General features: G+C 60.9%; 1 protein-coding gene across 2 annotated transcripts in view; it reads right to left on the bottom strand.

Annotated features, from left to right (window-relative positions):
* BEGAIN (brain enriched guanylate kinase associated) overlaps positions 1–24,701 on the bottom strand; it is a 43,999-nt gene extending 19,298 nt beyond the window's left edge. The window contains exons 1-2 of one of the 2 annotated variants that reach the window (XM_060160040.1): positions 24,646–24,701; positions 7,862–7,890 (exon numbers count right to left, since the gene is read on the bottom strand). In XM_060160040.1, the coding sequence (XP_060016023.1) occupies positions 7,862–7,890; positions 24,646–24,687 (71 nt within the window). In that variant the 5' untranslated portion in view covers positions 24,688–24,701. The remainder of the gene's footprint in view (positions 1–7,861; positions 7,891–24,645) is intronic. The other variant, XM_060159958.1, reaches the window with a different exon arrangement.
* Between the last annotated feature and the right edge of the window lie 707 nt (positions 24,702–25,408).

Genomic DNA, 25,408 nt, shown 5'->3' with positions numbered 1-25,408 from the left:
ACCACAGACACGGGCACGCATTAACTGGACCGGCGGTGGGGCCCGCTTTCCAGAATTCTGGGGATCATAAAGGTAATCAGGGCTGTGGGAGGCTTGTTGATGACCCTGGAGCGCGGGGCATAGGGTGGCCTGCCCAATCCCAGCACTCTCTACGTGCCCCTGGGCCCCTCCGGGATGCCCTTGGTCCCTGGTCCCTCTGCCCTCACCTCCCCACCTACCCCGCACCTCTCCACACCCACAGGAGACAGTCCTGGGGGCCAAACTGAGTCTGGAAGAAAAGAACACTGGCGTTATGATCATAGATTTTAGCAGCAGCTGGTGGTTGCAAGGCACTGGGGCCGAGGAAGGAGGCTGCTTTTCTGGGCCTCAGTTTCCCCATCAGTAACCAAAGCCCAAAGGACACCTGTGACCATCACCTCCTCTGGAAGCTTCCCCCGAGATCACCGCCATTCAATCACTCAATCACCCAGTGAGACCTACTGCGTGCCCTTGACAGTCCCCTCACTGAATCCTCACCCGAGGCCTGGCAGGGAGTGGGGAAGCTACCCGTTGTACAGATGAAAGAATTGTGGCCTGGAGGGCCAGGGCCTTTCTCAAGGGCACCCAGCTAGTGAGCATGGGAGCCAGGATAGAACCCTCCCCATGGCAGCCCCTCTGGCCAGGACACAGGACACAGAGGCGCAACCCCCTGCCCTGGCAGGGCACCCCCCCATGCTGTCTGCCACGAGGGCTGAGGATCCCAGGATACCTGCTCCCGAGCACCCATCCCACAGACATCTCGTGCATCCCCGCCTGCCCCATCTCCATCCTCCCCATGTCAGGTAGCAGCAGCTCCATCGCTCAAGAAAGACACCCAGGCCTTGCCCCCGACACCGGCGCCCTGATGGGCAACGCCTCCAGAGCCTCAGTGGGCCTGTCGAGGGATGCAGGCAATGCAGCAGCTCTCAGGCTGTCATGAAGGTAGGGTGAGAGCGTGCAGGAGGGGGCCAGAGATCTCAAACAGTCAGGGCTGGCTTTCTGCCCGTGGTCAACGGGGGTGAGGCAGAACGCTGAGAAACAGGTACACGGCACGTCCTTGCTCTGAAATACTCAGCCACCACCAGGACTGGTGATGCGCCCTCTCTGGGAAAGATGCAGTCTGGGGGCACAGCAGAGCCGGCCCGCTGCCCCCGACCCTGAAATGCTCTCGCAGTCCTAATTCAGTCTAGGTCTGCAGGTCACAGCCCGACACCCCCCCTCGCCAGGCGGTCCTCTCCTTCACGATGGGAATAATGCCATCTGCCCAATGGTTGGGGAAACAGGGTCTGGGAACAAATGAGACCATGTGAGAGGCGGGCAGGAGGCTAACAGGGTGAAGCGGCCCACACAGCGCCAGCCACGTGCCCAGCTCCATGTTCACGAGTTCATTCGCAAAACAACCTTCCAAGTTAGGTGCTATTATTATGATCTGCGTTTTAGAGATGCAGAAACTGAGAATCAGAGAGGTTCAGAAACTTGCCCAGGTCCACACAGCCAGTAAGTGGCAGGTCTGGGATTCAAATCCAGGTAAGTCCACCTTCTTAACCACGTACTTCATCAGGGAGCCTTTGCAGAGGAGTGGGACTCAGAAGGGCTGTGAGGACAGGAGACTTTGAAGGGCAGGGCAGAAGAAGGTAAGAGAGAACAGTCCATGTGGATGGTCCCTTTATAATGCCCTGACTCCCAAAGGGAGAAATCAAAGTGAGGCAGTCATTCACAGCTTAGTAAGAATTAGCGCATAAGACTTCCTCTGCTAGAATCATGTTTAGAAGTGAGGCAGAGCTGGGAGGAGCAGCTGGGTCCAGGGCTCAGGTGGCCACACAGAGGGGCGCTGGGTGCCACACAAGAGCTTTGGGTTTTCTGAAGGGTCAGTGGGGGCCCGGAGGCCTCGGAGGTGCATCCTCACTCTGGGCTTCGGGAAGGGTGTGGGTCTGGCCCTCAGGAGGGAAGGGGCGAGTGGGCTGCAAATTTTGGCCCAGACACAGAGAGGCCTCCTCCCACTGGGCAGTGTCCAGCTGCTCTGGGAGGCTGTGGCTGTCCTGACCCCGGAGACCTAGACAAGCCCCTTTCCGCCTCTGGCCTCTGTTTCCCCAAACCCCTTCGGCTCCGTGATCCCTCCTGGCTGGCAGGGGCGGGAGGCCGAGAGCCCGAGAACAGCAGAGCTCAGCTGCCAGGTGAGGAAGAGCATCCCCCCTGCCCGCGGGCCTTTGCCCACGTCGGACCCCCTGCCGGGAATGCCCTCCCCCCACTCCTCCTTATCTCCGTCCAAGCATCTCCCTCTCAGGAAGGCTCCTCTACATGCTGCTGAGGCCAGATCCCTCCGGTGGAGGCTCTCACACCTCTGAGGGCCTCTCACGGGGTGATTTTTTTTAAAAAACACTACTCCCTGAGGGGGTGGGGGGCAAAAGTGTCCCCAACACTCCCCTTCCTGGGGGGCAGAGTGGAGGCCCCCCTCTCGGGCATCATGAAGCGTGGGGAATCGCTGTTCCCCATCCTCCTTCCTCACTGTGCACCACACTTTGGTCTCATTCCAGAGCATTTACTGAGCATCTACTACGTGACAGCTCTAAGTGCTGGGGGTCAGCAGTCAGTTGCTGTTCTTGGCGGGGAGACGGATGTAAATAAGATAAATAAATAAGACAAATTGAGAGTCAGGTGGGGATGAGGGAGATGGAAAATCAAGGCAGGGAGGAGGAGGAGGCTGCGGGAGGGGCTATAATTGTACATGGAATGAGTGGTCAGGAGCACCACCCTGACCAGGGATGACATTTGAGAAAGATGTGAGAGGAGGGGAGGCAGGGAGTCACGTGGATATCTGGGGATGAACATTCCACGCAGAAAGAAAGGCACCTGCAAAGGCCCTGGGGCAGGAGCCTAAAAAAAAAAAAACCCAAAACAAGGAAAACCAAAAATATTTAAAAAACAAAAAACGAAAAAATTAAAAACACAACAAAAACACAAAACAACCCCCCAAACAAAAAAAAGCCAAAAAACAAAAACCCCCAAACTCCCACAAAACCCCAAAAAACACAAACCCAAAAAAAACCCAAACAAAAAAACGAAAAAGTTAAAAAACACAAAACCCAAAACACAAAAAATCTCCAAAAACCAAAAAAAAAATTTAAAAACAGAAAACCCAGAAAACCAGAAAATAAAAAAAGCCAAAAAACCGAAAAAAATTTTTTAACCCCAAAAACAAAAAAAATCCCCAAAACCAATTAAAAAAAAACCCAAAGTAAAACCCCACAAAACTCCAAAAAGCAAAAAAACACATACACACAAAACGAAAAACCAAAACCAAACCAACCAACCAAACAACAGCAGCAACAAAAACCCACAAAGAACGACGACCAAGAGGAGCCTGACCTCAAAACCATACGCGAAAATCACTTTCAATAGCTTCATGACGACAGAAGGGTTTCTTAAACAAGACACAAAAAGCTTTCATCAAAAAGTGAAAGCCTGAAAGATTCAAGAGAAATTCAACGGAATTAAAATTAAGAACTTCTGTTCATCAGAGGACCATTGAAAGAGTGAGAAGCAAGCAAACCAGCGGGAGGTGCGTTTGCCACACGTGTGACTGACAAGGGCTCTCTGAAGAGCTCCAAATCAATAGGACAAGCGATGGAAAAACACACAGAAGTCACAAACGAGGAAGCCCAAACGGGCAGTAATCCAGGGCCGTGCAATTAACACTACAGCTACCGGAGGAGCAGCTCCCCGCCTGTGGCCTGAGGGAGCCCAGGGAGGGGAGGCTGCGGAGACACAGGAAGTCCCAGTGCCGCGGGGAGGGCGTGGCCTCATCTCCTAAAGCTGGCGGTGGGCGTGCCCTGTGCCCCCGCAGTGCCGCCCCGAGGTACCCCAGGAAGGCTGCACGAGCTCCCCAGCACCTGGACAGGCACGGTCACAGCAGTTTCATTCACAGTGGTCCAGGCTGGAAGCCGCCCGTCCGGATGGCCATCAGTGAACAAAGAGGTATAACTTCACTCACAAATGCCGTTCCCCAAGACAGCCAGCAATGGGCAGCTCCACGCACTCTAAGGACACCTCTCGAAAACATGATGCTTTAGTGGAAAAAAAAAAAAGCCAACCTGAAAGCACAGGCTAATAGACACCATGCATGTGAAGTTGCAGACCGGGCAAAACAAAACGATGTCAGTTAGGGATGCTGTCAGGCGGCCAAATCGCGAAGAAAACAAGCAACCACTTTATCACAAAAGCCAGGATCCTGAAGACTTCCGGGGGAGGGGGAGGGGGCTGTGACTGGGGAAGGGTCTCGATGGGGGCTGATCCCTGGGAGGTTGGCAGCATTCAACGTGTTGACCTGGGTGGCGGGCGTCCTAAAGTTAACCTCTAAACGGCACAGATGTTTATTACTTTTTCTAGATGCCTATCACAGTTCACAACTTTGAACAATTCTATTGTGGGGGGAGGGATGGACTTGGAACAGGAATAGCTCTGGGTTTCCTAGGCACCTTCTGTGTCCCAGGTGCCATGTGAGGCGACTGACCCACTTTGCTCTATGACAGAGGAGAGAACTGAGGCTCCCACAGAGGAAATGGCTTGCCAAAAGGCATGCAGCAAAGCGGCCACGGCGGTTGTTAAAACAGGCGGAGCCGGGGCAGGCAAGGCAGAGGAGGGGATTAGCTTGGGATTAGCGGTGCAGCGGCTCCGCGTGCTGACAGCCAGCCGGGACTCGCTAATATCTGCAAATATTTGAGTGTCACAGGAAGAGTTTTTCAAGCAGTCAGAGGCAGGAGAGCTGGGTGAGCGAGGGACAGGGGGCATGCATCAGGCCAGAGCAGAGGCGGCCAGATCTGGGGCTGGAGAAATGGACCCCATGCTCTGTCGCAGGGGCTTCCTTATGGGGCGGAGAGGACAGAGGACACCCCACCGACCTCCACTCCCCACCCCTCACTGGTCTCCCTGAACACAGCCTTGTTTCCTCAGGCCCCCAGGACTCTGCACCTCTAGGAAGGCTCGTCCTATCTGTCCTCCTTGCAAACTCCTATTCATTCTTTAAGCCTTGGCTCAAGTGTCCCTGCTTCCAGGAAGCCCTCTCTGATTCCCCAGGCTAGTGTCTCCAACCTGGGATCCCCGGGGGCCTGTGTTTTGGGCCTGGGTCCCTGTTCTGGAGGGCTGACCTGTCTCAGCACCAGCGCAGGACCTGGTACACAGAGGGGGAATGAGCCCATCTGGGGGTGAGGGATAGGAGAGTCACAAAAGCCTCAGAGAAAAGTGACAAGGAGGATAAGTAGTCTGTCATGTGGACAAGAAGGTGCGTGGAAGGGCATTCTGAGCAGAGACAACAGCATGGGAGGCCTGAAAGGCAGAGAGGCATGAAGGTGACAGCTAGTTCGGGACTCAGAAGTGGGGCTGCCCCGTGGGGGGGTGGTGAGGAGAGAGGCTCGGGCAGAGGGAGCCCCAGCTGGGTACCTGCTCACAAAGGGAGCCGCTGAGGGTCACAGGACACAGTCCCTGTGGTTCGGGCACTGCGGCTGGGTGTGTGTGTTGTGTGACAAGTGTTGGACGGGGCAAAGGGCCTGCCCTCTCGGAGCTCAGTTCAGATTCCTAGGCCCAGCCTGCGATGCGGGCCCCAGGACAGGAGGAAGGACCCCGGCACAGAGCCATCCTGCTGGACAGCCAAGACCCCTTCACTTGGACCACAGATGAATCTTCTCCCGCCTGAGAACCCAGAGTTGTGCAGGTCGGATGCCCCACAGTGAACCTCTACCTGGACACCTGCTGTGGGCCAGGTCCCAGGTGAGGCCCGTCAGACCCCAGTGTCTCAGGTCGTCCTCCCAACAGCCCTGCAAGGTGGGGGTGCTCAGGATACCCACTTTACAGATGAGGAAACTGAGCCCCAGAGAGGGTCAGGACTTTGCCAGAAGACCCTGTGGCCTGCACCATGGGAGGCCATGCTGACCAGCTTCCCTACATACCTTAGGGCCTCTAGGTCCTGGACCCCCGACACTAAATGCAGGGCAGAACCCTACAGGGGCAGCCCCAGTACTGGCTGGGAAGAAAGAGTCTGGAAAGGCCCTCGAGGTCGCTCTGAAACTACTAATAGGGTGAGAAGGAGAGGAGAGCAGGATGCTCCCCAATTCTGGGAGGCTATGCTGTGTCCTGGCCACACGGGACCCCCAATCCCACCAGCTCCTGAGCTCTGCTTCCGATGCCTCAGTGAAGCCAAGAAGCCTGGGCCCTGGCCACTGCGACCAACCTTCAGGATTCCGCTCAGGGAAGCCCTCAGCCCACCCAACAAAGAGATGCTCGTGCCCTCAGCAGCTGGGACAGTGCATCTGCCCACCTGGCTCACTTGCCCACCTGTGTTCCAGCCAGGCTGGGCCATGTCTCTGTCCCTACTGCTCACAAGCTCCAGGGTGGGCATGGAGAGAGAGGGAAAGAGAACCAGAGAGGGGCCCCCCCACCAGGCTGGCCTCAAGGTGCCCCATGAATGCTACCTTCTTTTCAAGTCCCAGCTACGTAGTGATGCCTCCTCCACAGACAGCCCCATCCAGTAGGGGTACTGGTGAGATGATAGCCGATGGGGGTATAGAGGAGGGTCCTGGCATGAGGTCAGAGGCCTGAGCTCATCTATGTGGCCAGAGGCAGAGCTGCCGCTGTCTGGGCCTCATCAGCCCCACCTGGACCTTGACCATGATAAGGTGGGCCTGGTTGATGGACGTTTGGTTTTGTGTCTGAGCTCCTACGACCTAAGAGACTGGACTCCTCCTCCCAGCCCAAGACAGATGGGTTCTGGTCCTGTGGGACCCACAAGGGAGGGCTGCACTCCAGCTCAGCGGCCAGAAGAAGGCCCTGCTCTCATGTCCAGTCTGGGGCCTCCGTGTGGGCCCACCTGTCCCCAGGGTCCCCCGGGCATTCCTGAGTGACTCATCCACAGCACATGAGGGTCACTTGGGAAGGCCCCGGGGCCCTCTCCCCTAGCCCGTGGGGCCTGCACTGGGACAAGCTGGGCTCTGCTGGGTCCCTGCCCCTTGGGGAATGGGTGCACCCGCTACCGAGCTGCCTCCCCAGGGATGCTGATCCTGGCCTTGGGAGGGGGGAAGAGGGGGAAGGAGGAGGCCAAGAGACCCTCCAGGCCCCGCGGATCTTCCTGAAACCCAGCAGCCAGAGCTGGGCCTCGGTGCAGCTTCCGGAAGGAAGACACAGGAGGGGTGATCCCAAAGTGGGGGTCAGGGCGCCCAAGGGAAGTTGTGAATATTCAAGTCGACTGATCCCGAGCCAGCCGAGAAGGGCGCCCAGTGGAGTCCTTAAGGCTCAAAGTTTAGCACCTGGAGGGAGGCCGAGGGAGACTCTCCCCAGACGCCCTCTCGGGATTCCCCTAAAATGGCTCCAAGACGCGACTGCCTGGCCCGCCGGGAGGACCCCATCCCCCGCCCCTGCCCCCACAAGGTGGAAACTTAAAAACTCAGAACAGGCAACTGTCAGCTGGGGGATGGGAGACCGGCCGGCGCGGGGGACTGATGCGTAACGGCAGGAGCAGCGTCCCGGGGGACAATCCAGAGTCCAGGGCAGGGCCCGAGGTACCGCGTAAACCCGCGCGCGCGCCGACCCGGCCCTGGGTGGCGCACTCCCACCCGCAGCTGCATCGGCCCCGGCCCGGCCGGGGACCCCCCGCGCGGCGCTCCCCGCGGTCTAGCCGAGCGCGCGCGCGCGCACACACACGCACCACACACACGCATACCGGCCCGGGCCAGCCCCGCCGGGCGGCCGCGGGCCGTAGATGCGCTCGGGCAAAGCCCTCTCCCGTCGCCCTCCCTAGCGCCCCCATCCCCGACCCCGGCCCCGGGAGCCGCGGCACGGAAGACGCTCCACTCACCTGAGTTTCTCCATGTCTGCGGCAGAGGCCTGCGAGAAACCAAACGAGAGGGTCAGCAGGCAGGAGGCGTGCGCTCCGCGGCCGCGCCGGGCGGAGCTGGGCACCGCGGGCACAGGCGGGCGCGGCGGCGGGTCACCCCCGCGCGGCTCGGTTGTTGGAAAGTCCGGCCCGCGCGCCCCCAGCCCACACTCACTGGCCGCAGTCCCTGGGACTCAGTGGGTGCGCGGGGCCTCGGCCGAGTAACAGGTGAGCCCGCCCGGGCCGCCGCGCACCGAGTTACGCCCCCCGGGGAGAGGAAGGGGCTGGCCCGGGGACTCGGGACCGCGCTGACCGGGCCGATCCCAGTCTCGCCTGCCCGAAAAAGAGGGGACCCGGACTGGCTGCGTTAACTCTCCGGCGGCCGCGGTCCCCGCTGCACCCCCCCCCCGCCCCACCCCGCCCGTTAACCCTTCCAGCCCCGCGCTCCCTCCCGGAGGAAGCCAAGCCCTGAATTGCAGAATCTCCGAGTCGGAGAATGTTCAAATCGGGCAATTGGGGGCCATATGGAAGTGCAGAACCTGACACGCACACGATCCGAGGGTGCTAGCAGTCGGGACCTCAGACTCCTCAATCAGGGACCCTGCTGCCCTCAGCTCCTGGGGTCCGGGCCTGGCTCGCCCCTCCGGGCCCAAGGGATTAACCCTTGCGCGCCCTGTTCGCCAGCGGGGCTCCCTGCCGGGCTTGCGCAGACCCGCCCGCGCGCGGCTTGGAGACCCTCCCCGCCCAGCCCGGCGCAGCCGGGAAGCCCCTCCGAGGGCCGGACGGGGGGCCCATCGGCTGCCATTAACCCTGCGGGCGCCGGCGAACAACCCGGACCGCTAGCGGCCCGGGCGGGATCGCACTTCCTGCGCGAAGCGGGGGGCGCGGGAAGGGCTCTCCATCGCCCGGGAGAGGCCGCTCCCGGGGGCTTTTCCCCGTCCTTCCGTACCATGGCCGGCATTAAAGGGGGACGGGGGGCTGAGCCCAGGGACCACGCGACACACCTGGGAAGACTGATGGCTGCCCATCCCGGCCCCTCGCGCCAGGAGCCGCCGCCGCGTCCGCCGGGAGCGCGCTCCGCTCCGGTCGGGGCCCCACGCCGCCTCCCCACCGCCCCGCCGGGCGAGGGCGCAGCCCGGCAGCCAGCGCCGAGCTGGAAGGCCCGACCGGGGGCCCTCCGCCAGGCTCGGCCACCAATTCCCCGGCTGCTGGTCAGGCCCTCCCGAGACTCCCCTGGCCTCAGTTTCCTCACCTGCGAGCTGGGCTTGGGGGCAGGGGGAGCAAGACAAGGCGCTCTGCTGCCCTTCTGCATCGCGGACTGCGGAGGGGCTGGGGTGCGGGAAGGAATTCCAGAGGAAAGGATCCCCGAGGCGTCTGGACTGGCGGCCAGACACAATCCCCGACGCTCTAAAAGTTGTCGGAGACCACGAGCCCAGACCCCTCTATATACCCTCCTCCCCCAAGACAAAGAGCTGGCCGATTGGCCAGCATCTCCCCGACGCCCCCTATGTACCCAGGCCCACCTTTCCCAGGTTCCCATCACCGCGCTCAGCACACTAGATCCCAGCATACAGCAGGCGCTCAATAAACACGGATAATGCATGCTTGAATCCTACACCTCTCTGGCGTGTCTTTCCTGCCTCTTCCCTTCTGGCTGTGAGTTCCAGGCAGGAGCCCTGTCCCTTCACCAGGGCACCCCCAGCACCCAGCAGGCCTGGCTTCCACCCCGCCAACGCAGGGTGGGAGGAGCCCTGCGCTGCGAGGGTCAGCCCCAAGCCCCAAAGTCCAAGTGTTCCATCATCCACCCACGATGTCTCGCTCATTCATTAGCTCTGGGCTTGGTTCTTGCGGTTCGGAGGCGGCAGCAAATGAGGCGAGCCCTGCCCTCAGGGGCTAATGGTTGAAAAATGAAACCGCGGCTCGCCTCCCGGGAGTGTCCACTCACAGCAGAACGGCAGAGATAAGGACACCACCGCCCAGCAGCCCTGCGTTCACTGCACTGTCCGGCTCTTCCTCAGGGAAGCAGTCACTCGCATTTTACGCATAAGGAGAGCGAAGCTCAGAGACAGAGCCCAGCCGGGCCTGGACCCCATTCCTCAGAGACCTTTCCCACCCAAAGCCCGGGGACACCCCTCAGATGTCTCCAGTTGCCTCAGTCACTCACAGTGAATGACCTGCCAGGGAGTTTGTCTAAAATTAATAAGAATGTATTAAAATTTAATTATAAAAATCTCACATTTATTATTTATATTGAATGTTTCAGCTCTTCTAAAAGGCCTGTCTGGGATTTTCTTCCCCAAGAAGGGACTCTAGGAGAGGCTGCTGAGTCGCCCTGGTGGGAGGGGGTGGGGTGGGAGGGAGGGAGGGGGTGGGAGGGGCAGAAGGCTCACAGGGAATGGGAGGGGGCGTCCAGCCCCAGCACCTCAGCAGCCCCTGCCTTCACTCTGCTAATCCAGACCCTGAAGCCTGGCTCTGATCCTACCACGCAGTCTCCCCAGACCCAGTGCCTGTGTGGTCACCACCGCCCTCACCCTTAAAGGCCGCTTCCTCCAGTCAGCCCTCCATGATGGAGGCCCAGCGGAGTAGTTGGGTTTGGCCTCCACACCAGTTCTGTACTCCCTGGGGCAGGGCCTGTGTCTTGCCCAGCTGTGTCCCGGGGCTAGCCCAGCACCTCACCCAGGGGGTGGGAGCTGTGCGTGAAGCTCTGGGTGTGTGTGCGAAGAGCAGTCACAGCTGTGTGTGGCTGGCCCTGTGCGGAGGGGCTATGCCTTTGGCAATGGTCTTGGTATTGGGGCCAGAGAACCACGTTTGAGTCTTGACTCTGCAAATCATAATCACAAGATTTGGGGATATTCCTGACATGCCCCTCTTTTGGATGAGGAAACCTGGGCCAGAGCACGAAGTGGCTTGCCCTGAGTCGCCTGAGGTTAGCTGAGGCTGCCTGTTGGGCTGGGTGGAGGAGAATGGGGCACTGCGTGGGTCTCAGACCAGAGGTGGTGCCTCCATTATAGGAGGGGGGCCGGGGCTGGTGGAGACCATGACTATGAGGGACCTTGAGATGTCTAGGGTCCCCAGTGTGAAATGATGGGGCAGGAAATACCCTCAAGGTCCCATCTGGCCCCTCCAGGGACCACAGGCAAGTGGGGTCCCAGTGCTCTCCTGATACAGGTAGGAACACAGGCTGGCACTCTGGGTGCCCTCAGAGGGAGAGTTCATCCCTGCCCTGGGCGCTGTCCCTCTGGTTCACCCCATACTCACAGCCCCACGCCTGTTCCTGCGACACACCTGTGACATTGTCACTGTCTGTCCTAGACTCTCCTCTTGTCTCTTCTAGGTGGTCCAGCCCAGTGGCCATCTTTATTTCACACAAGCCCCACTTGTTGGCTAAACCGGACCATACCATGCATCCCTGCCTCAGCCCACCTGCTACGTCTTCCTCCATGCCTTTGCTGGTGCTGGCCCCTGCCGCCCCGAATGCTCACCCTCCTTCACCCCAAGCCATATTCTGAGCTCCCTGCCGACCACCACGGCCCCACCACCTCCCTCCTTTCCCTATTCCCTGAGAGACTCTGAGCTTCCCGAGGGCCAGAGACAGGCCCCTCCACCCTTAGTTGCCTGCTGTACAGCCAGCGCAGCCTTTGGCCGTTAAGGAAATCAATCCTGTTTAATCCCCATCGTGACTTGCGAGGCGGGTCTTACAACCCCCATTTTACAGATGCAAAAACAGAGGCTCCAAGAGGCAAACCCCTGCAGGTCGGGTGCAGAAGCGTGGAGGGTTGGGGCAGCTTCCCGAGCGGCCATCCTCCCGGTGGCACCTGGGCACGTGACTGATGCACACAGTAGGTGCTCCCAAGGGCAATGGAGGGAGGCGACTCTGCATCACAAGTCAAGCCTCAACGAGGGGTCGGTAAATACTGACTGGGCCCGGCCTAACCCTCTGACCACACCCCCACCACCTGCCCTTCACTTGGCACACATTGGCCACACTGGCCACTTTGCTGGTCCCAAGCTCACCCAGCTCACTCCTGCCTCAGGGCCTTTGCACTTCCTTCCCTCTGCCTGGATCTTTCCTTCTCTGACTACCCACCTAAAGTAGCTCCTCTCTCCCACCAAATGATTTCTCATCATGCCCTGTCCCTTTGGACGCATCCTCCGTGTCCGTTTGCCTGCCCCCGCCCCTGCACCTGCACTACAAGAGACACCCCTGACAGCAGGGTCCCTCTGCTTCAGCTACGGTGTCTCCATCACCAGGGCCTGTTGCAGAGGCCTCTGATGAGCCGTTGGTGACGCCTGAATGAATGCAATCGCTCTTAATCCCCAGCCAGTGGCATCTGCTCTCCACCTCGAGCAGCCTCTGGTCTGCTCTCACGGTCCCTGTCACTCACCCGTCGTCCCATCCCCTCCCCCAAGCCCACCCCCATGTTGGGGGCACCTGAGCCCGCTTGGTACCCAGCACACACACACCTGCACAGAGCCCTGCCTAGGGAACCCCTCTGCTGATGGGGGTCAGTCCCACACTGGCCCCCACGAGCAGATGTGTGAACCCTCTACTGGACCATCTGGCCCGGGTGTGTTGCTGCCCTTTCCCACCCAAATCTTGTGATGCCTGGAAACTGTCGCGAGAAGGAAAGCGGGTCCAGGTCAGGAAGGGGTCTGCTGGGTGCTGAGGCCTCCCCTCTGCTTCCGACTCACCCTGTGACCCTGGGCGAGTCCCTGCCTCCCTCAGGGCCTGTGATGGGTCCCCTGGGCCCTCCTTAGATCTACTCTGAGCTCCAGCTTCCTTGTTCCTGACCCTGTTCCCTCACCCTCTTCTCAATGGGAGGAAACGAGCCGAAGAGTACAGAGGGCAGAGATGGGGGGGGGACCAAATCCCAGATGTGGCCCAGGCAGCGGCCACCCACCTCCCACTGACGGAGACTTGGGCTTCCTATGCAGCTTTGTGAACTTGGGCAAAACCCTCAACCTCTCCGAGCTCAATCCCTCATCTAGGGAGGATGGAAGATCTTCAAAGGACGTTGTGAGTGACACGGTGGCCACGCATGCGTATGGGCCTGTCCTGGGGATAGGGCTGCAGCCACTCCCGAGCCAGACTCTAGACGTCATCACTCAGGGTGGACCCTCTTCTAAGAGGTTTTACATCACTCCTTGCCTTCTTGCATTCACTCAACAAACATTCACTGTGTGCCCTGTTCTAGGGGACTCAGCAGTGAACAGACTAAACTAGAGGACCTTCTCTGCTCTCACGGTGCTGAGATTCCCACCGCGGGGAGGCAGATTAGCCAGGGCATCAGTGCAGTGCCCGTCCGGCCCTGAGTTCAGGAAGCGTCCGGTCACCAGTGGGCAGCAGAGGTTGAGTTGGGGGCCCCTCGGGCTGCTGTGCGGAGGACGCACTGAGGGGTGAGGGCAGGGCCCGAGGAGTCCAGCTGCACGCACCTACACAAATCCAGTGGGGACCAGGGTGGAGGCGGGAGAGGCACTCAGATGCCCTGACAGACTAGAGAAGGGGGTGGAAGGAAGAATCGCCAAAGATGAGGCCACGGGTTTTGGCCTGAGCAGCTTGAAGGGGGCTGGGGAGAAGCTCGGGATTCGGGTCCAGACATCCCAGCAGGGATACGGACAAGAGGGTGGGGACTTGGGTTTGGAGTTCAGAGGAGGGTCCAGGAGATGTGAATCTGGGAGTGGCCAGCATGGAGACAGCAATTAGGCTTGGAAACTGGATGAGGTCGCCAAGGGAGCAAGCGTAGATGGGGAAGAGGAGGGGCTCTGCCAGGCGAGGGTTCAGAGAGGGGGCGGGGCCAGCCCAGGGCACCGAGGAGGGGCAGGCGGGGAGGTAGGAGGAGAGTGTCATGGGTGAGAAGCCAGCCTCGGGTCCCTCAGCATCCCCCGCAGGGCTCGCTGCGCTGGGCACACAGTGGGTCATCCTGATACCTCAGTCGGAATACCAAGGTGAGCACAGGTGGACGGGAAAGGGGCGAGCGCTGGCCCAAGGTCACTCAGCAAGTTGGGGGCTTGAACCCGTACCTTGGCTTGGGGCTGTCCCCAGATGGGGCCAAGAATGTCCTTCCCCTGGGGATTCTGGAGGACCTCGCTGCGGGCTGAGAGGTGCCCCGTCCCATCCCCCCGGCCGGGCCCCAAGCTTCTCTGCGTGGCCTGGGCAGGGCCTCGGCTTCCCAGCCGTGCGCCGGTGCAGACGGACTAGGCCCGCGGCAGCAAACTGGCCCGCTGAGCTAAATCGGGCCCGCCGGCATGTTGTATTTGGCCTGCGAGAGGGTTTTAATTTTTTTTTTTTAAACGTTTGAGCCAACATTTAAAAATTGGGAGAGTTTACATTTTAAAATCCGTATTTTTGGCTTCTACTGAAATTTTGGAAGATCTGGCAACTCCGGCCCACATTCCCACATGGCAACAGTTGGGGAGCAGGGAAGCAGCTGCCCCCTCCAGAAGCACCTTGGGGGTCCCCCACCGGGGAGGGGTGCCATCACACCTTACGCTGGCCCTACAGACGGGGAGCCTGAGGCCCAGAGGGTGGAGGGGGCTCGCTCGTGAGGTCTCACGGTGGGAAAGCCCCTCAGGCCGGATCCAAACGCAGCCCTGGGGAGTTCCAGGCCTGGCGTCTGGGGTCTTGTCACAACATCACTAAGGCCACTTCAGGGCCGCCAGCCCGCCTCTCCTTCCTTGACCGCGGCCTGTGCTTTCTGCTCTCTTCTGCCCGTTTTGTTCTCAGGAAACACCTGGCTTGAGTCACTCACACTGTAGTACGAGTGAGCCTGGTACCAGGTCTGTGACAGTGACCGCTGCAGGTCCCGGAGACCTTCCACAGTGGCTTCGTTTGCTGGACAGTGAAGGGGCGGACCAGAGTCCCCCACGACCGTGCCGCCAGGCGGGGCAGAGGCCTTTCCCCACCCCTGCCTGCTCTGCCACTTCCTCCCTGAACGGGCTGACGGTGCGGCTCCAGGCACTGTCCTCCAGAAAGGGCTTTCAGACTGCTGCCTGGAAGCCCGGGGTCTCCCTACCTTCCTGGAGCCCCACCTTCACCCTGGGAACTGTTCCGAGGACACAAGCCTGTCCAGGCTAGGTAGAGGGGCCGTCGTCATCACCTTCACGGCCACCATCGTCCCAGGGACGGGATTCCTGTCGTGCGCCAGGCACCTCCACTGGCCACACACACGAAGACACTGGGGGATGCGGCTTGTCCGGGTTCCCTGAGCCGGGGCACAGCCCAGCCAGGACCCTGCCGGGCCCTGCTCGCGGAGCCTCAGTTCCTGGTCTGAGAAATGGGCCAGATCCTAGTATCTCTCACTGGCCTGTTTGGAGTATTCGACGCGAGGCTGGAGCTGACCACATATGACGCTGGGCTGGGCTGGGCTGGGCTGGGCTGGGCTGGGGGCTGAGGCCCACCTCCCGCTTCAAGGAGCCAACACCAGCTCCTTGGGAAGGACATGCTGGCCGGGAACCAGGACAGAGCCCTGCCCCCCAGCACCTGCTGCAGGACCCCGACAGGTCCCCGAGGCCCTGTGCTGCCTTCAGACAGAATCTTCCAGAGGCCTGAGCATCACGGGGCTCCCCCGGGCCCAGTGGTCCCTGGAGTGAGGTCTGCATGGTGTGCAGAGCCTAGAGCGGAGGGTGGGGAGGTCCCGGATGGCCAGGCCCACGTGGAGGGGGCCGGGGACGCGATCCTTACTGGGTGCCTGCTGGATGCTTTCCCCGTGACAAGGCGAAAGAAAACTCGTGACCATGACCGCTTTTCCACGGCCGGGAAACCGAGGCCCCGAGTGGGTGGGCAACCTGCCCAGGTCCTTGAGCTGGGTCCCCCTGAGCTGAGAACTCCCCGGCTGCACTTGGCCCAGCAGACCCCAGAGGAAGGGCTGGTGGTCTTCAAATACCCAGAGCTTCCCTCCAGCCACGCTGCTCCCTGGCTCTCCCTGGAGAAAGGCAGGTCAGGTCACTGGAGGCAAGTGACGCGGAAAAGCGTAGGTGCAGAGGGGGAGGTGAGACAGCCTGTGCCCAGCCCCGGCTCCTCCCGTGACCTCCCCTCGCCTGTCGCCTCCCAGTGCGCAGCAGTTCCGCAGCACAAGGATGACACCGACCCGCTGGGGGTGCACAGGGATGAAGAGTTAGAACAACTCTGGTAAGCACTCGGCAAGCATCAGCTCTCTGCTACCGCCCAGGATTTTATTTTTAAAAGAACCCCTCCGTGCAGGGCGGCCGTTCCGGGAGGGGCCGGGACGAGATCTCCACCACCTGGCCCTGCAGCCCCACCTCGAGCCTGTGGCCAGGACAAGGCCCTCAACAGCCCATAAGGACCCGCCCTGGTCCCTGGGGATGCAGGTGGTTTGGGAGACGAAGGCTAGCAGCGAGGTGGGGTGCCGTCATCCTGACACCCTGCACGACCGATCCCCCAGGACGGCCGAGCAGGTCTCACCGAGTCCTTCTTCCCATCTGTCTGAGGCTAAAGTGTGTGTGTGTGGAGGGGGTGATGATGTGCTACTTAGATTCGAAGACCTCAGTCCAAGCCCAGACTCCCCAGGGGGCCCCGGGGCAACTCAGAGCCTCAGTTTTCCAACTCCATAAAATGGGCAGCTAGGAAGGACGTGGACCCACCCGTCTGCCTGACAGGACTGTGACATCCGACCTCACGTGGACGTGTCTGAGGTTCAAAACTTCAAAAGAATCATCATATAAAATCCCGTGGTGAAACACCAAGGTCTCTGCCCCTGGGGGTGTGATATTATTGTTATCATTGTTTACTCGTGCGTACTCCAGAAATAGCCTGCCTGCCCCAAAGCCAGAAATTTCATCCTAGAAGCACCTTCATTCTTCGGGTGCTTAAGGTCTTTCCCGTGACAGTGATTATGAAAGGGGGGTGATGAGGGAACTCGGAGGGGGTCAGCCAGAACTTGTGAGGAAATGGCCCATCAAGGAGAAGGGAAGGGGCCCCAGCAGACCTCTGTCCAACTGCCCCCTGGGGGATGGGCGGGGGCTGAGACTCACCGGGCTTGGAGGCCTCTGGGGGGAAGCAGCTGGGCCTCCATGCTTGCGGCCGCCCACGCGAGTCTCTGTGGCCCGGCCCGGCCCCCCTCTGCTTGGAGCCTCCGGGGCCACCTCCGAGGACAGCTGGGGGCTCAGGGCCAGGGTCTTCTCTGGGGCTGCAGATCCTGCGAGGGGCTCCCGGGCCAGGCCTGGGTCTTGCTCGCCTGGGGAGGGCTCCGGGCTGCGGCCTCTGGGGCCCCGGAAGGCCTCCAGGGTCCCGGGGTCCAGAACCCGCACGGCGACCTCATCCAAGAATCTGGAGAAGGGCAGCCTGGCCTCCTGTCGGCGGCTCAGCCGGGCGAGAGGGCCGGTGGCAGCCCTGCTGCCAGTGCCCAGGGGCTCCGGGATGGACAGCAGGCCAGGTGATGCCTTTGTCTCCTCCTGGCCAGGCTGTTTCAGCCAGCCGGGGTGAGATGGTGGGCCCTTGGGGTTCTGACCTGAGCTGGGGCTCAGTCTGCAGCTTTGAAGGTCCTCTCTGCAGACCTCCTTCCTGGGGGCTTCGGCCCTAGGCTCCACAAGGGAGTCGTGGCCATCCTGTCTGCGGCTGCCGGGGTCAGAGCCCCGTGCCTGGAAGCCGGCCCCTGAGAGCATCCTCCTTGGGCAGTCCAAGGCCAAGCCTCTCCAAGTACCTCACTGACACCTACTTCTCTCCTCCCACGTGGCTGGGACCCCTTTGCCCTCTGTGGGGGGCGGCGGCAGGGCCACCCGTCCCTCACTGGCCAGAGTGATCAGCTGAACGCCCGCCCCCATCGATCCAGAGAGCACGTGGCAGGGGGCCTCCCGCCCCCTAAATTGATTCTCAGTAAATAGAAGCTGGACTCCAGGGCTTAGAAAGTGCTAGAGAAGGGAAGGTCATGTCCTGGGCTCTTCATCTGCCTGGGGAGGCAGCCTGCACTGAATGAGCACCTGCTGTGTGCCGGGGGGCGGGGGGGAAGCCCTGGGCTGGGCCTCACACCCTGCACTCCCCACGTCTCCTCATCTCTGCCAGGTGTGGGGTTGGGTGCAGGGACATGGGTGAATATGGGGCCTGAAGGAGGGGAAATTAGAACCGCAACCATCTGGCAGAATGGGAGGGTGTGGTGGAGACTGCTGGCTGCCCACTGTCCTCCCACTCTTCCTTAGTGAAGAACCCTCCTTTTATTCTGGGAGGCAAGATACCCAACTAAAAGACTGCATTTCCCAGGCTCCTCTGCAGCCAGGGGTAGCCAATGAGATATAAACAGAAATTACTGGGTGTGACTGCTCCTTAAAAGGGATCAGAAAGCTTGGCTGTGCCCTTTTTGCTCCCACTCCCAAACCCTCCTGCTTCTTATCTAGAACACGGAAGTGATGGTCGGAGCTACTGCAGCTGTTTCGCACTGCGAGGCAAACTTGAGGCAGAAGCCATATATAAAGGCTGGAGGAACAGAAAGACAAAAAAGAACCTGGGTTCCTGATGACCACTAAGTCATCACACTAGCCCTGGACCACCTGCCTCTGGCACTGCCTTAACTTGACAGAAATAACCCCCTGTCTTATTTAAGCCATGGTTATTTCCAGTCCCTGTTACTAGCAGCTGTGTGCAATTCCTCACTGATACACAGGGGATAAGGTTAGGAACCATGGTTGACAGCGCTACGAGGCAAGAGCCTTTGGCACATGGGGGCCCAGGGTGCAGTTAGATGGGGAGTGAGGTGGGGAAGAATACCCCAGAGAAGGGCCAGAGCCCTTGCTCCTTTGCGTGAAGGGAGACACACAGATCCCTGGCATCTCAGGAAGCCAGGGGTCCACGCAGAACTCCTGGGATGCAGCTGCGTGAGTCAAAGGAAGGCTCGCTAGGGGGTGGCAGCCCCAGGCTCTTGGCCATGATCCCCAGCCCTGGCTTCTGGTGCTGCTTGGAGGATGGCCTAGGCTCTCTTTGGCACTGCCTGCTCACGGCTGTGTACCTGGGGCCTCTGCCCATCTGGCAGTGCCGAGGTGCCTCACATCAAGTGCTGGGGACCCTTCTATTCTGAGCTCGGCTGGACACCTCTCTGGACGCCTCACAGCACCTGTGACTAAATGTCTGAAAAGCTTCATGAGCTCACCTGCCCACGACAGGGATGGAAGCTGCCTGGACCTGCCCTCTCCCTCTCCCTCTCCCCCTTTCCCCCACTGTACCCCTAGCCGTCAGGCCCTGACTATTCAGCCTTTTTCACACCTGGCCACCTCCCTCCATCCTCAGCATCACCTTGCTGGTCCCAGGTGCCACCATGTTTCATCCGAACTCCTATAATCACCCCTCCCTGGGGTCCCTGACCCCAGCTTGGTCCACCCCACAAACGAGCCAGTGTGAACTTTTAAAATCACAGACCAGATAACCAGACAACATCACACATTCATACGCCCTGCAAGGCCCCAGTGTCTTTTCTACCCTCCCCCACAGACCACTCCAGGAACTTCCGTCTAGTTCCTGGATGTGCCAAGCTCTCTCTGGCCTCAGGGCCTTTGCACTTGCTGTTCCCGCTCATCATCTAACTCCCAGCTAACTTTCAGGGCCCCAGTTCAATAGCCTGTCACCTTCCTGGCCCCAGTTCAACAGCCTGTCCCCAGGCTATTGAACTGGGGCCCTGAAAGTACATGATGCTAGCATGTACCCATTCACACCTGGTCTGATCTGGACTAGCCCCAGATCAGATCAGGCACCCCTGCAGCAGCCTCTCATAACCCCTGCTCTTCTTAACATGACCCCTACCTGTAATCGACATTGCAATTATTTGTTTATTATCTGTATCCCCCTAGAAAGTAAGCTCTACTCTACCCCAGCTCCCCGCACAGGGCCAGGCACATAGGGGGCACTCAACAAGTAGTTCTCGAATGAATGAGTAAGTGAAGGCACCCCAGGTCCGACTCTCTCTTCACAGGCATCCCCAGCCTGGTGTGGGCCTCCTCTGGGCTGGGCACTGGGCAGGAGAACGTGGGGAGTCAGGGGTCTCAGGCTCTTTGGAAGGCCACAGTGCTCCCAGCCACTGCTGCAGGCCCTGGAAGGCCACCCCTTTACGCATGGACACCCCCCTCCCCCGCAGCAGTCATCCAGCCCTGCTCCATTACTAGTGGGAACTGAACTTGGAGGCCGGCAGGTCCAAGGTCAAATCTACCTCCAACACCCCAACTGATCCTGGGCAAGTCACGTCCCCTCCTCATTGCCACGTGGGGACACAGCAGTACTCCGCCCCGGGCAGTGATGTAGTGAGAGTGCAGAGAGCGCGCTGGGTGTCTTCAGCACAGAGCCTGGCATCTCGGGGGACCTCAGAACCCATCAGCCCAGGGCTCTAAGTTGGCCATTCCCCTACTATGTGCGGTCACAGGAATGTGCTGGGGGCCCTGGCCAGCCGGTCCTCTGAGCCTCTCCCAGAGTTGCTGGCTGTATCAGACAAGTTCCTGTTGTCATAACAACCCACTGGCTGTCCGCCGCCTGGGCCCGAGGCCCCGGAGGATGCTGTCGGCTGCCACGGCTCGCAGCCTGGGCCTGCTCACCTCTTAGCAGCACGGGCTGCCTCTCCTGAAAGGGCTTCCGGCTCCCCTGCCTCTTGACTCATCTGCTCCAGCCCCGCTTCCTGAGCCCCTACTGTGTGCCAAGCTCCACACCATCGCCCGGATCCTCACCCAGTCCTGTGAGGGGGGACAGCCGTGAACTGTCTTATGCTTAAAGGAGCAGCCTCTCACGGGGGCCAAGTGACTTGTCTGAGGTCACGTGGCTTGGAGGCGGCAGACCCAGGATGGGACCCCCCAGAGGTCAGGCACTCATGCCCTGTTTCACTCCTGGACCCCCTCAGTCCCTCCTCTACCACCCAGACCCACCCTGCTCCCAAGGATGGGAAGCTGGTGTCTGTGAGCTCCGAGGGAGGAGGGACCCAGCTCCTGGTTGCCTCCTGGGGCTGGAACAGGAAAACCCGGCCACAGGGCACTGGTGGGACCCTGCAGCGGGGGCTGGGGGGTGGGGAGGGCAGGCTGAGCATTCGCTAAGAGCTCCAAACATCACCTCACTTATTCTCACGGCAACCCTCCAAACTGGGCCGTGCTACCCTATTTCATGGAGGAGGACACGGGCTTCGAGGGCTGAATGGTAAACAGCCATGGCCTGCCACAGGCCAGGGACTGTGGCCAACACCCACAGAGCGCAGCCTCCCTCAAGCCAGTGCAGAAGTTTCTATTACCATCCAAGCCTCCCTCAAGCCAGTGCAGAAGTTCCTATTACCATCCCCCTCTTTTAGAGATGAGGACTTTCCGGGTCTGAGGATTCTCACACTTTCATCACCCTGCCTCTGCTTCTGGTTATTTCTGTGCTGGCCTCAGAACCCTCGAGGGCGGCCACAGGCCCAGCATTCATGCTCTGTGCCGTCATTCCTGCACTCCGAATTTGGCCCCAGCCTTTGTTCCTCAGAAGGGGGGGTGCACTTGAGCCATCCAGACCTTCCAGAAAGTCTCCCGGGACAAGGAGCTCCATGCAGGAGTCCCCGCTGGTCACCTGTCTTTACAGAAGGCTATACTGCAGCTTCATCGTTCCCTGAGCATGTCTTCCAGCATAACTGGAGAGGCCTCGTGGCCCCCTGCCCTCTCCCCAGCTCTGCAGTCTTCCTGCTATGGGATCACGGAACTGGAGGGACGGGGGGTTACATGAAAAGAGGCTCCACCCATCCCTCCCCGTAACCATTCATCTGCTAGCATGTACCCATTCACGCCTCAGTGCGTCCTTCCGTGCCTGGACCTGCCATCCGCCTCCCATTCACCCATGTATCCATCCTTGTCATTTGTATCTTGTATCCACACATCCATCTGTCCATCCACGGTTGCATACATCCACTGACATGTGTCTATTCGTGCACTGATCCACCCTCAGGCACTTCTCCATCCACTCTTCCTGTATCCATCCATTCACCCATCCGTTCTTACATCCATCCCCTTATTGACATTATTCAAGTCCCCATCCATCCAACCCGGCATCCACGTGTTGCTGCAGTGGCAGCCTCCAGGCGCATGGCCTTTGGGGGCTGGAGCCGCTGCTGCGTCCCCTTCCTGGCTGGGGGTGGGGGGACAGTGAAGGCCCCCGTCACTCTCCTAACACCTGCCACACTAGTCAAGGTCCATGTCTCCTGGCGGTAGACTGAGATCTTGAAAGGTGAGGTCTGTGTCAGAGTCACCTAAGTGGTCCCAATGAAAGGAGCAGAGGGGTACATGGGGAGAGTACGCTAGGGGGATGGAGAATTTCTTCATTTATTTGCTCACTCAGCCATTCATTCCTGTAATATTGAACCAACAGAGACAGCTCTGGTCAGCTCTTCCCGCCACCAGCTACCCTCGAGGGCCTGCTCTCGGGCCACGGAAGCCACTCCTCTGACCGAGAGAGGTGTTGCACCTCAGACACTGAGCCCCAAAGGGGGCAGGGCCTTGCTCAAGGTCACACAGCAGAGGAGGAACTGGAACCCGAGACTCCACACTCCTATCCAGGCCTCTCCTCCAGGCTAGTGACCTGCTCTGCGGCAGGAGGGGGAACCAGGAGGGGACCCTGGGGGTGATTCTAGGCCAACACAGTGAGCCTGGGGCCACCCTTGGATTTGTCTCCAGAGATCTTTACCTGCTATGAGGGGAGGAGACACACACACACGCCGACCCATGGCCATGCCCTTGACCTCCACACTCCAGCTGGACTGACCCTCCTCTGATCCTCGCACGCCCCCCTCTCACCCCCAGGCCTTGACTCAGGCTGTGTTTCTCAGGCTCCTCCACCCCTCCCCTGTTCAACTCCTACTCACTCCTGGGCTTCACGAGCCTCCTGGGATTTGGGAAATTGTGAACCATCTCCAACCAAGCCCTGGATCCACGGACTGCCCTCCTCCCCTCTCATTCATTCATTCTTAACCATCCTTAAGTGCCTACAGGAGTAGGGGTGCTACTTCAAAGTGTTGCCGGGGAGACGATGCGTGAAGATGTTTATACCGGGCCTGGCACGTAGTAGGTGCTCAGTAAGTGGCAGCTACCTGGGGCCAGACCCTGTACCCAAGGGTCTTTGAGAGAGGATGGGGTATCGATCACCTTCCAGAATGCTCTGACACTTCCGCTCCCTGACCCGTAAACGACCCACTCCCCACGCCCGGCGCATGGAAAGCCAGACCCACACCACTGAGGCTCTAGGCACCCCTAGCCCTGCCCACTCAGCATCCCAGGTGCGAACAGCTCCAGGTTCTGAGGATAAGAGGAACTCGGAGCGCAGGAACCTATAAATATGAGACAATAGCTCGGGAGGGTCCCTCTGCAGCAGCGCAGCCTCCCCTCGCCCGGCGTCAGCGCTCAGCAGCCGGGAAGAAGCCGCATCTGCCACCGTGCCTGCTTTTCTGTGCCGGCCTGATTATAGTGAGACTTGGGGATATTAAGGGTTTTCGGGGACGCTGCCAGGGCCCAGGCTGCTGCCTTCCCGCCCTGTGCGTCACAGATGCCAGCGGAGCCGCCTCCATGGGCCACTTGCCCCAGCCGGCAGGGCCGCACCCGGCATGGCTGGGACGGCACACCACAGTGTATAAGGGGCTTTCTTCCACAGTCCTCCCTGGCCCTGGGAGTGCAGAGGGCTCTGCTGCAGGCAGTGGGCAGGGGAACTGGGGCCCAGTGAAGGGCAAGGACCTGTCCCCGGCCCCAAAGATCTAGGGCACTGGGGCCTCCATAGGAGCCAGGCCCATGGAGACCCTGTCCTGCTGGCCTGGGGCCCCAAGGCCTTGACCCCTGGTCAGCTTTCGGTCTGCACAGCCCAGGTCTGTGGCTGACCTTGGCCATCCAGGGCTCCTCCTTTGTAGGCACAGCTCATTCTGCCACCCCCGCTCACTCCTGGGTGCCTACTCTGCTCTCATCCTGCTGGTCCAGGAGGCTCCAGGATGTCGCCCACGCTGTTCCTGCCCCAAAGGAACCACACTGGGGATGGGGTGGGGCCCAGACAAGGAAGGAAACACCTCTAAACCAGGCAGGAAGCGGAAACGCTAGGGCAGCAATTCCCATCCAACAGGGCTGGGGTTCAGGGAGGGAGGAAGCTCCAGTGGAGCGGCCCTGGGCGAGCCCTCCCCTCCCTGAGCCTCAGCGGCTTCGCTTCTTACTGAGGAGAAGGGGAACACCTGCCCCGCAGGTGCCGAATGAGACCACCGAGGGGGTCTGGGGCCGGCGCAAGCCCACGCGCTGCAAACGCTCAGTGAACCAGCCCCTGGTCCAGCCTCCTTCCGGCTCCTCGACCTCTCCCAGGCGGTCGGCCTCACCGAGCCCTGACCCCGGGCAGGAGGGGGCCTGCCTGCACCGCGGCCACCCGCCGGGCACAGCGGAGGGTCCCAGATCCCTAGGCCCCGCCCTGCCCCCCTCCCCCGTCCCACCCTCCCTTTCGCCGCAGGGACGCACGTGTTGGGGGGCGAAGACCCGGCAACTCGGGCCCAGGTGCCGAGGCCGGCCGCGTGGGGGGCAGGGCAGCGCGCTGAGGCCGAGTCCCCGCCCCGCCCCGCCCCGCGAGCGCGCCCCGCGAGTGCTCCCCGCGGCCGGGCAAGCGTTCCTGTTGGGGCCCCGGCGCACCGGCACCGGAGGGAGCGCCACGGGCGGGGGAGACGACGCTGGACCGTCGCCCCCCTAGCGGGAGGGGGCACGCGGGCCGCCTCCGGCGCCGCGCGGAGACCGCCCTGCCGCGTGGGTGGTGCCCGCCCCGCCTCCGCGCCCGTGCCCGCGCCCTGCCCTCCCGGCTCGCAGGTACTCACCGCCCGGCGGAGCCGGCCCGGCCGCCGGCCACCCGTCCACATGGCCCCGGGGCAGCCACGCCGCTCGCCGCCGCGCTCGGGTCCCGCCGCTGCCGCCGCCCCCGGCCCGCGCCCTCCCCGCCGAGGCCGAGCGCGCCCGGAGCCGGCGCGGCCGGGGCTCCCCCACCCCGCCCGGCTTCCCGCAGGGAGCGCCCGCCCCCCGCCCCCAGCCCGGCTCCTCGCCAGCCCCGGCCCCGCGCAGCCGCGGCTGATTCAGCGGCTCCCCCCGCAGCGCCCTGGTGGGGCGCACTCGGGGGCCGCGGGGCCGGACTGGGGGCGCGGGGCGCCACGTGCGCACGGGAACCGGGGAGGGAATGGCGGCGGGGCAGGGAATGAATGAACCTGCGTGAGCATGAATGGCAGAGCGCGTGAATGAATGAGTGCGGAGCGTGCGGGAGGAACGAATGAATGAGGAATGAATGCACAGGCCGAGCTTTGAGGGAAAGAGTGAATGAGCCCTTGAAGGCGGGAACCCTCAGTACTCACCTGTCTAACCCATTCACACATTCACTCAATCCATCCCTCAACATTTATTGAACACCTCCTGTATACCAGCCCTGCTCTAGGCCCTGGGGATACTCCGCCTCCTGGAGCTCACGCTTCCCAGATTTAGAAAATTCAGGGCGAAGGGTGCGACCCGGCGACTTCCCCCTGTCCCTTGCTCTGCCCCACTTCCCACTCGGTGGCCCACTCCAGCACTGCAGATGTCTGCCCCACTTTCCCT

This window comes from Lagenorhynchus albirostris, chromosome 1 (assembly GCF_949774975.1).
Source record: "Lagenorhynchus albirostris chromosome 1, mLagAlb1.1, whole genome shotgun sequence".
Taxonomy (NCBI): Eukaryota; Metazoa; Chordata; class Mammalia; order Artiodactyla; family Delphinidae; genus Lagenorhynchus; species Lagenorhynchus albirostris.
This window is presented reverse-complemented; position numbering and strand designations above follow the sequence as displayed.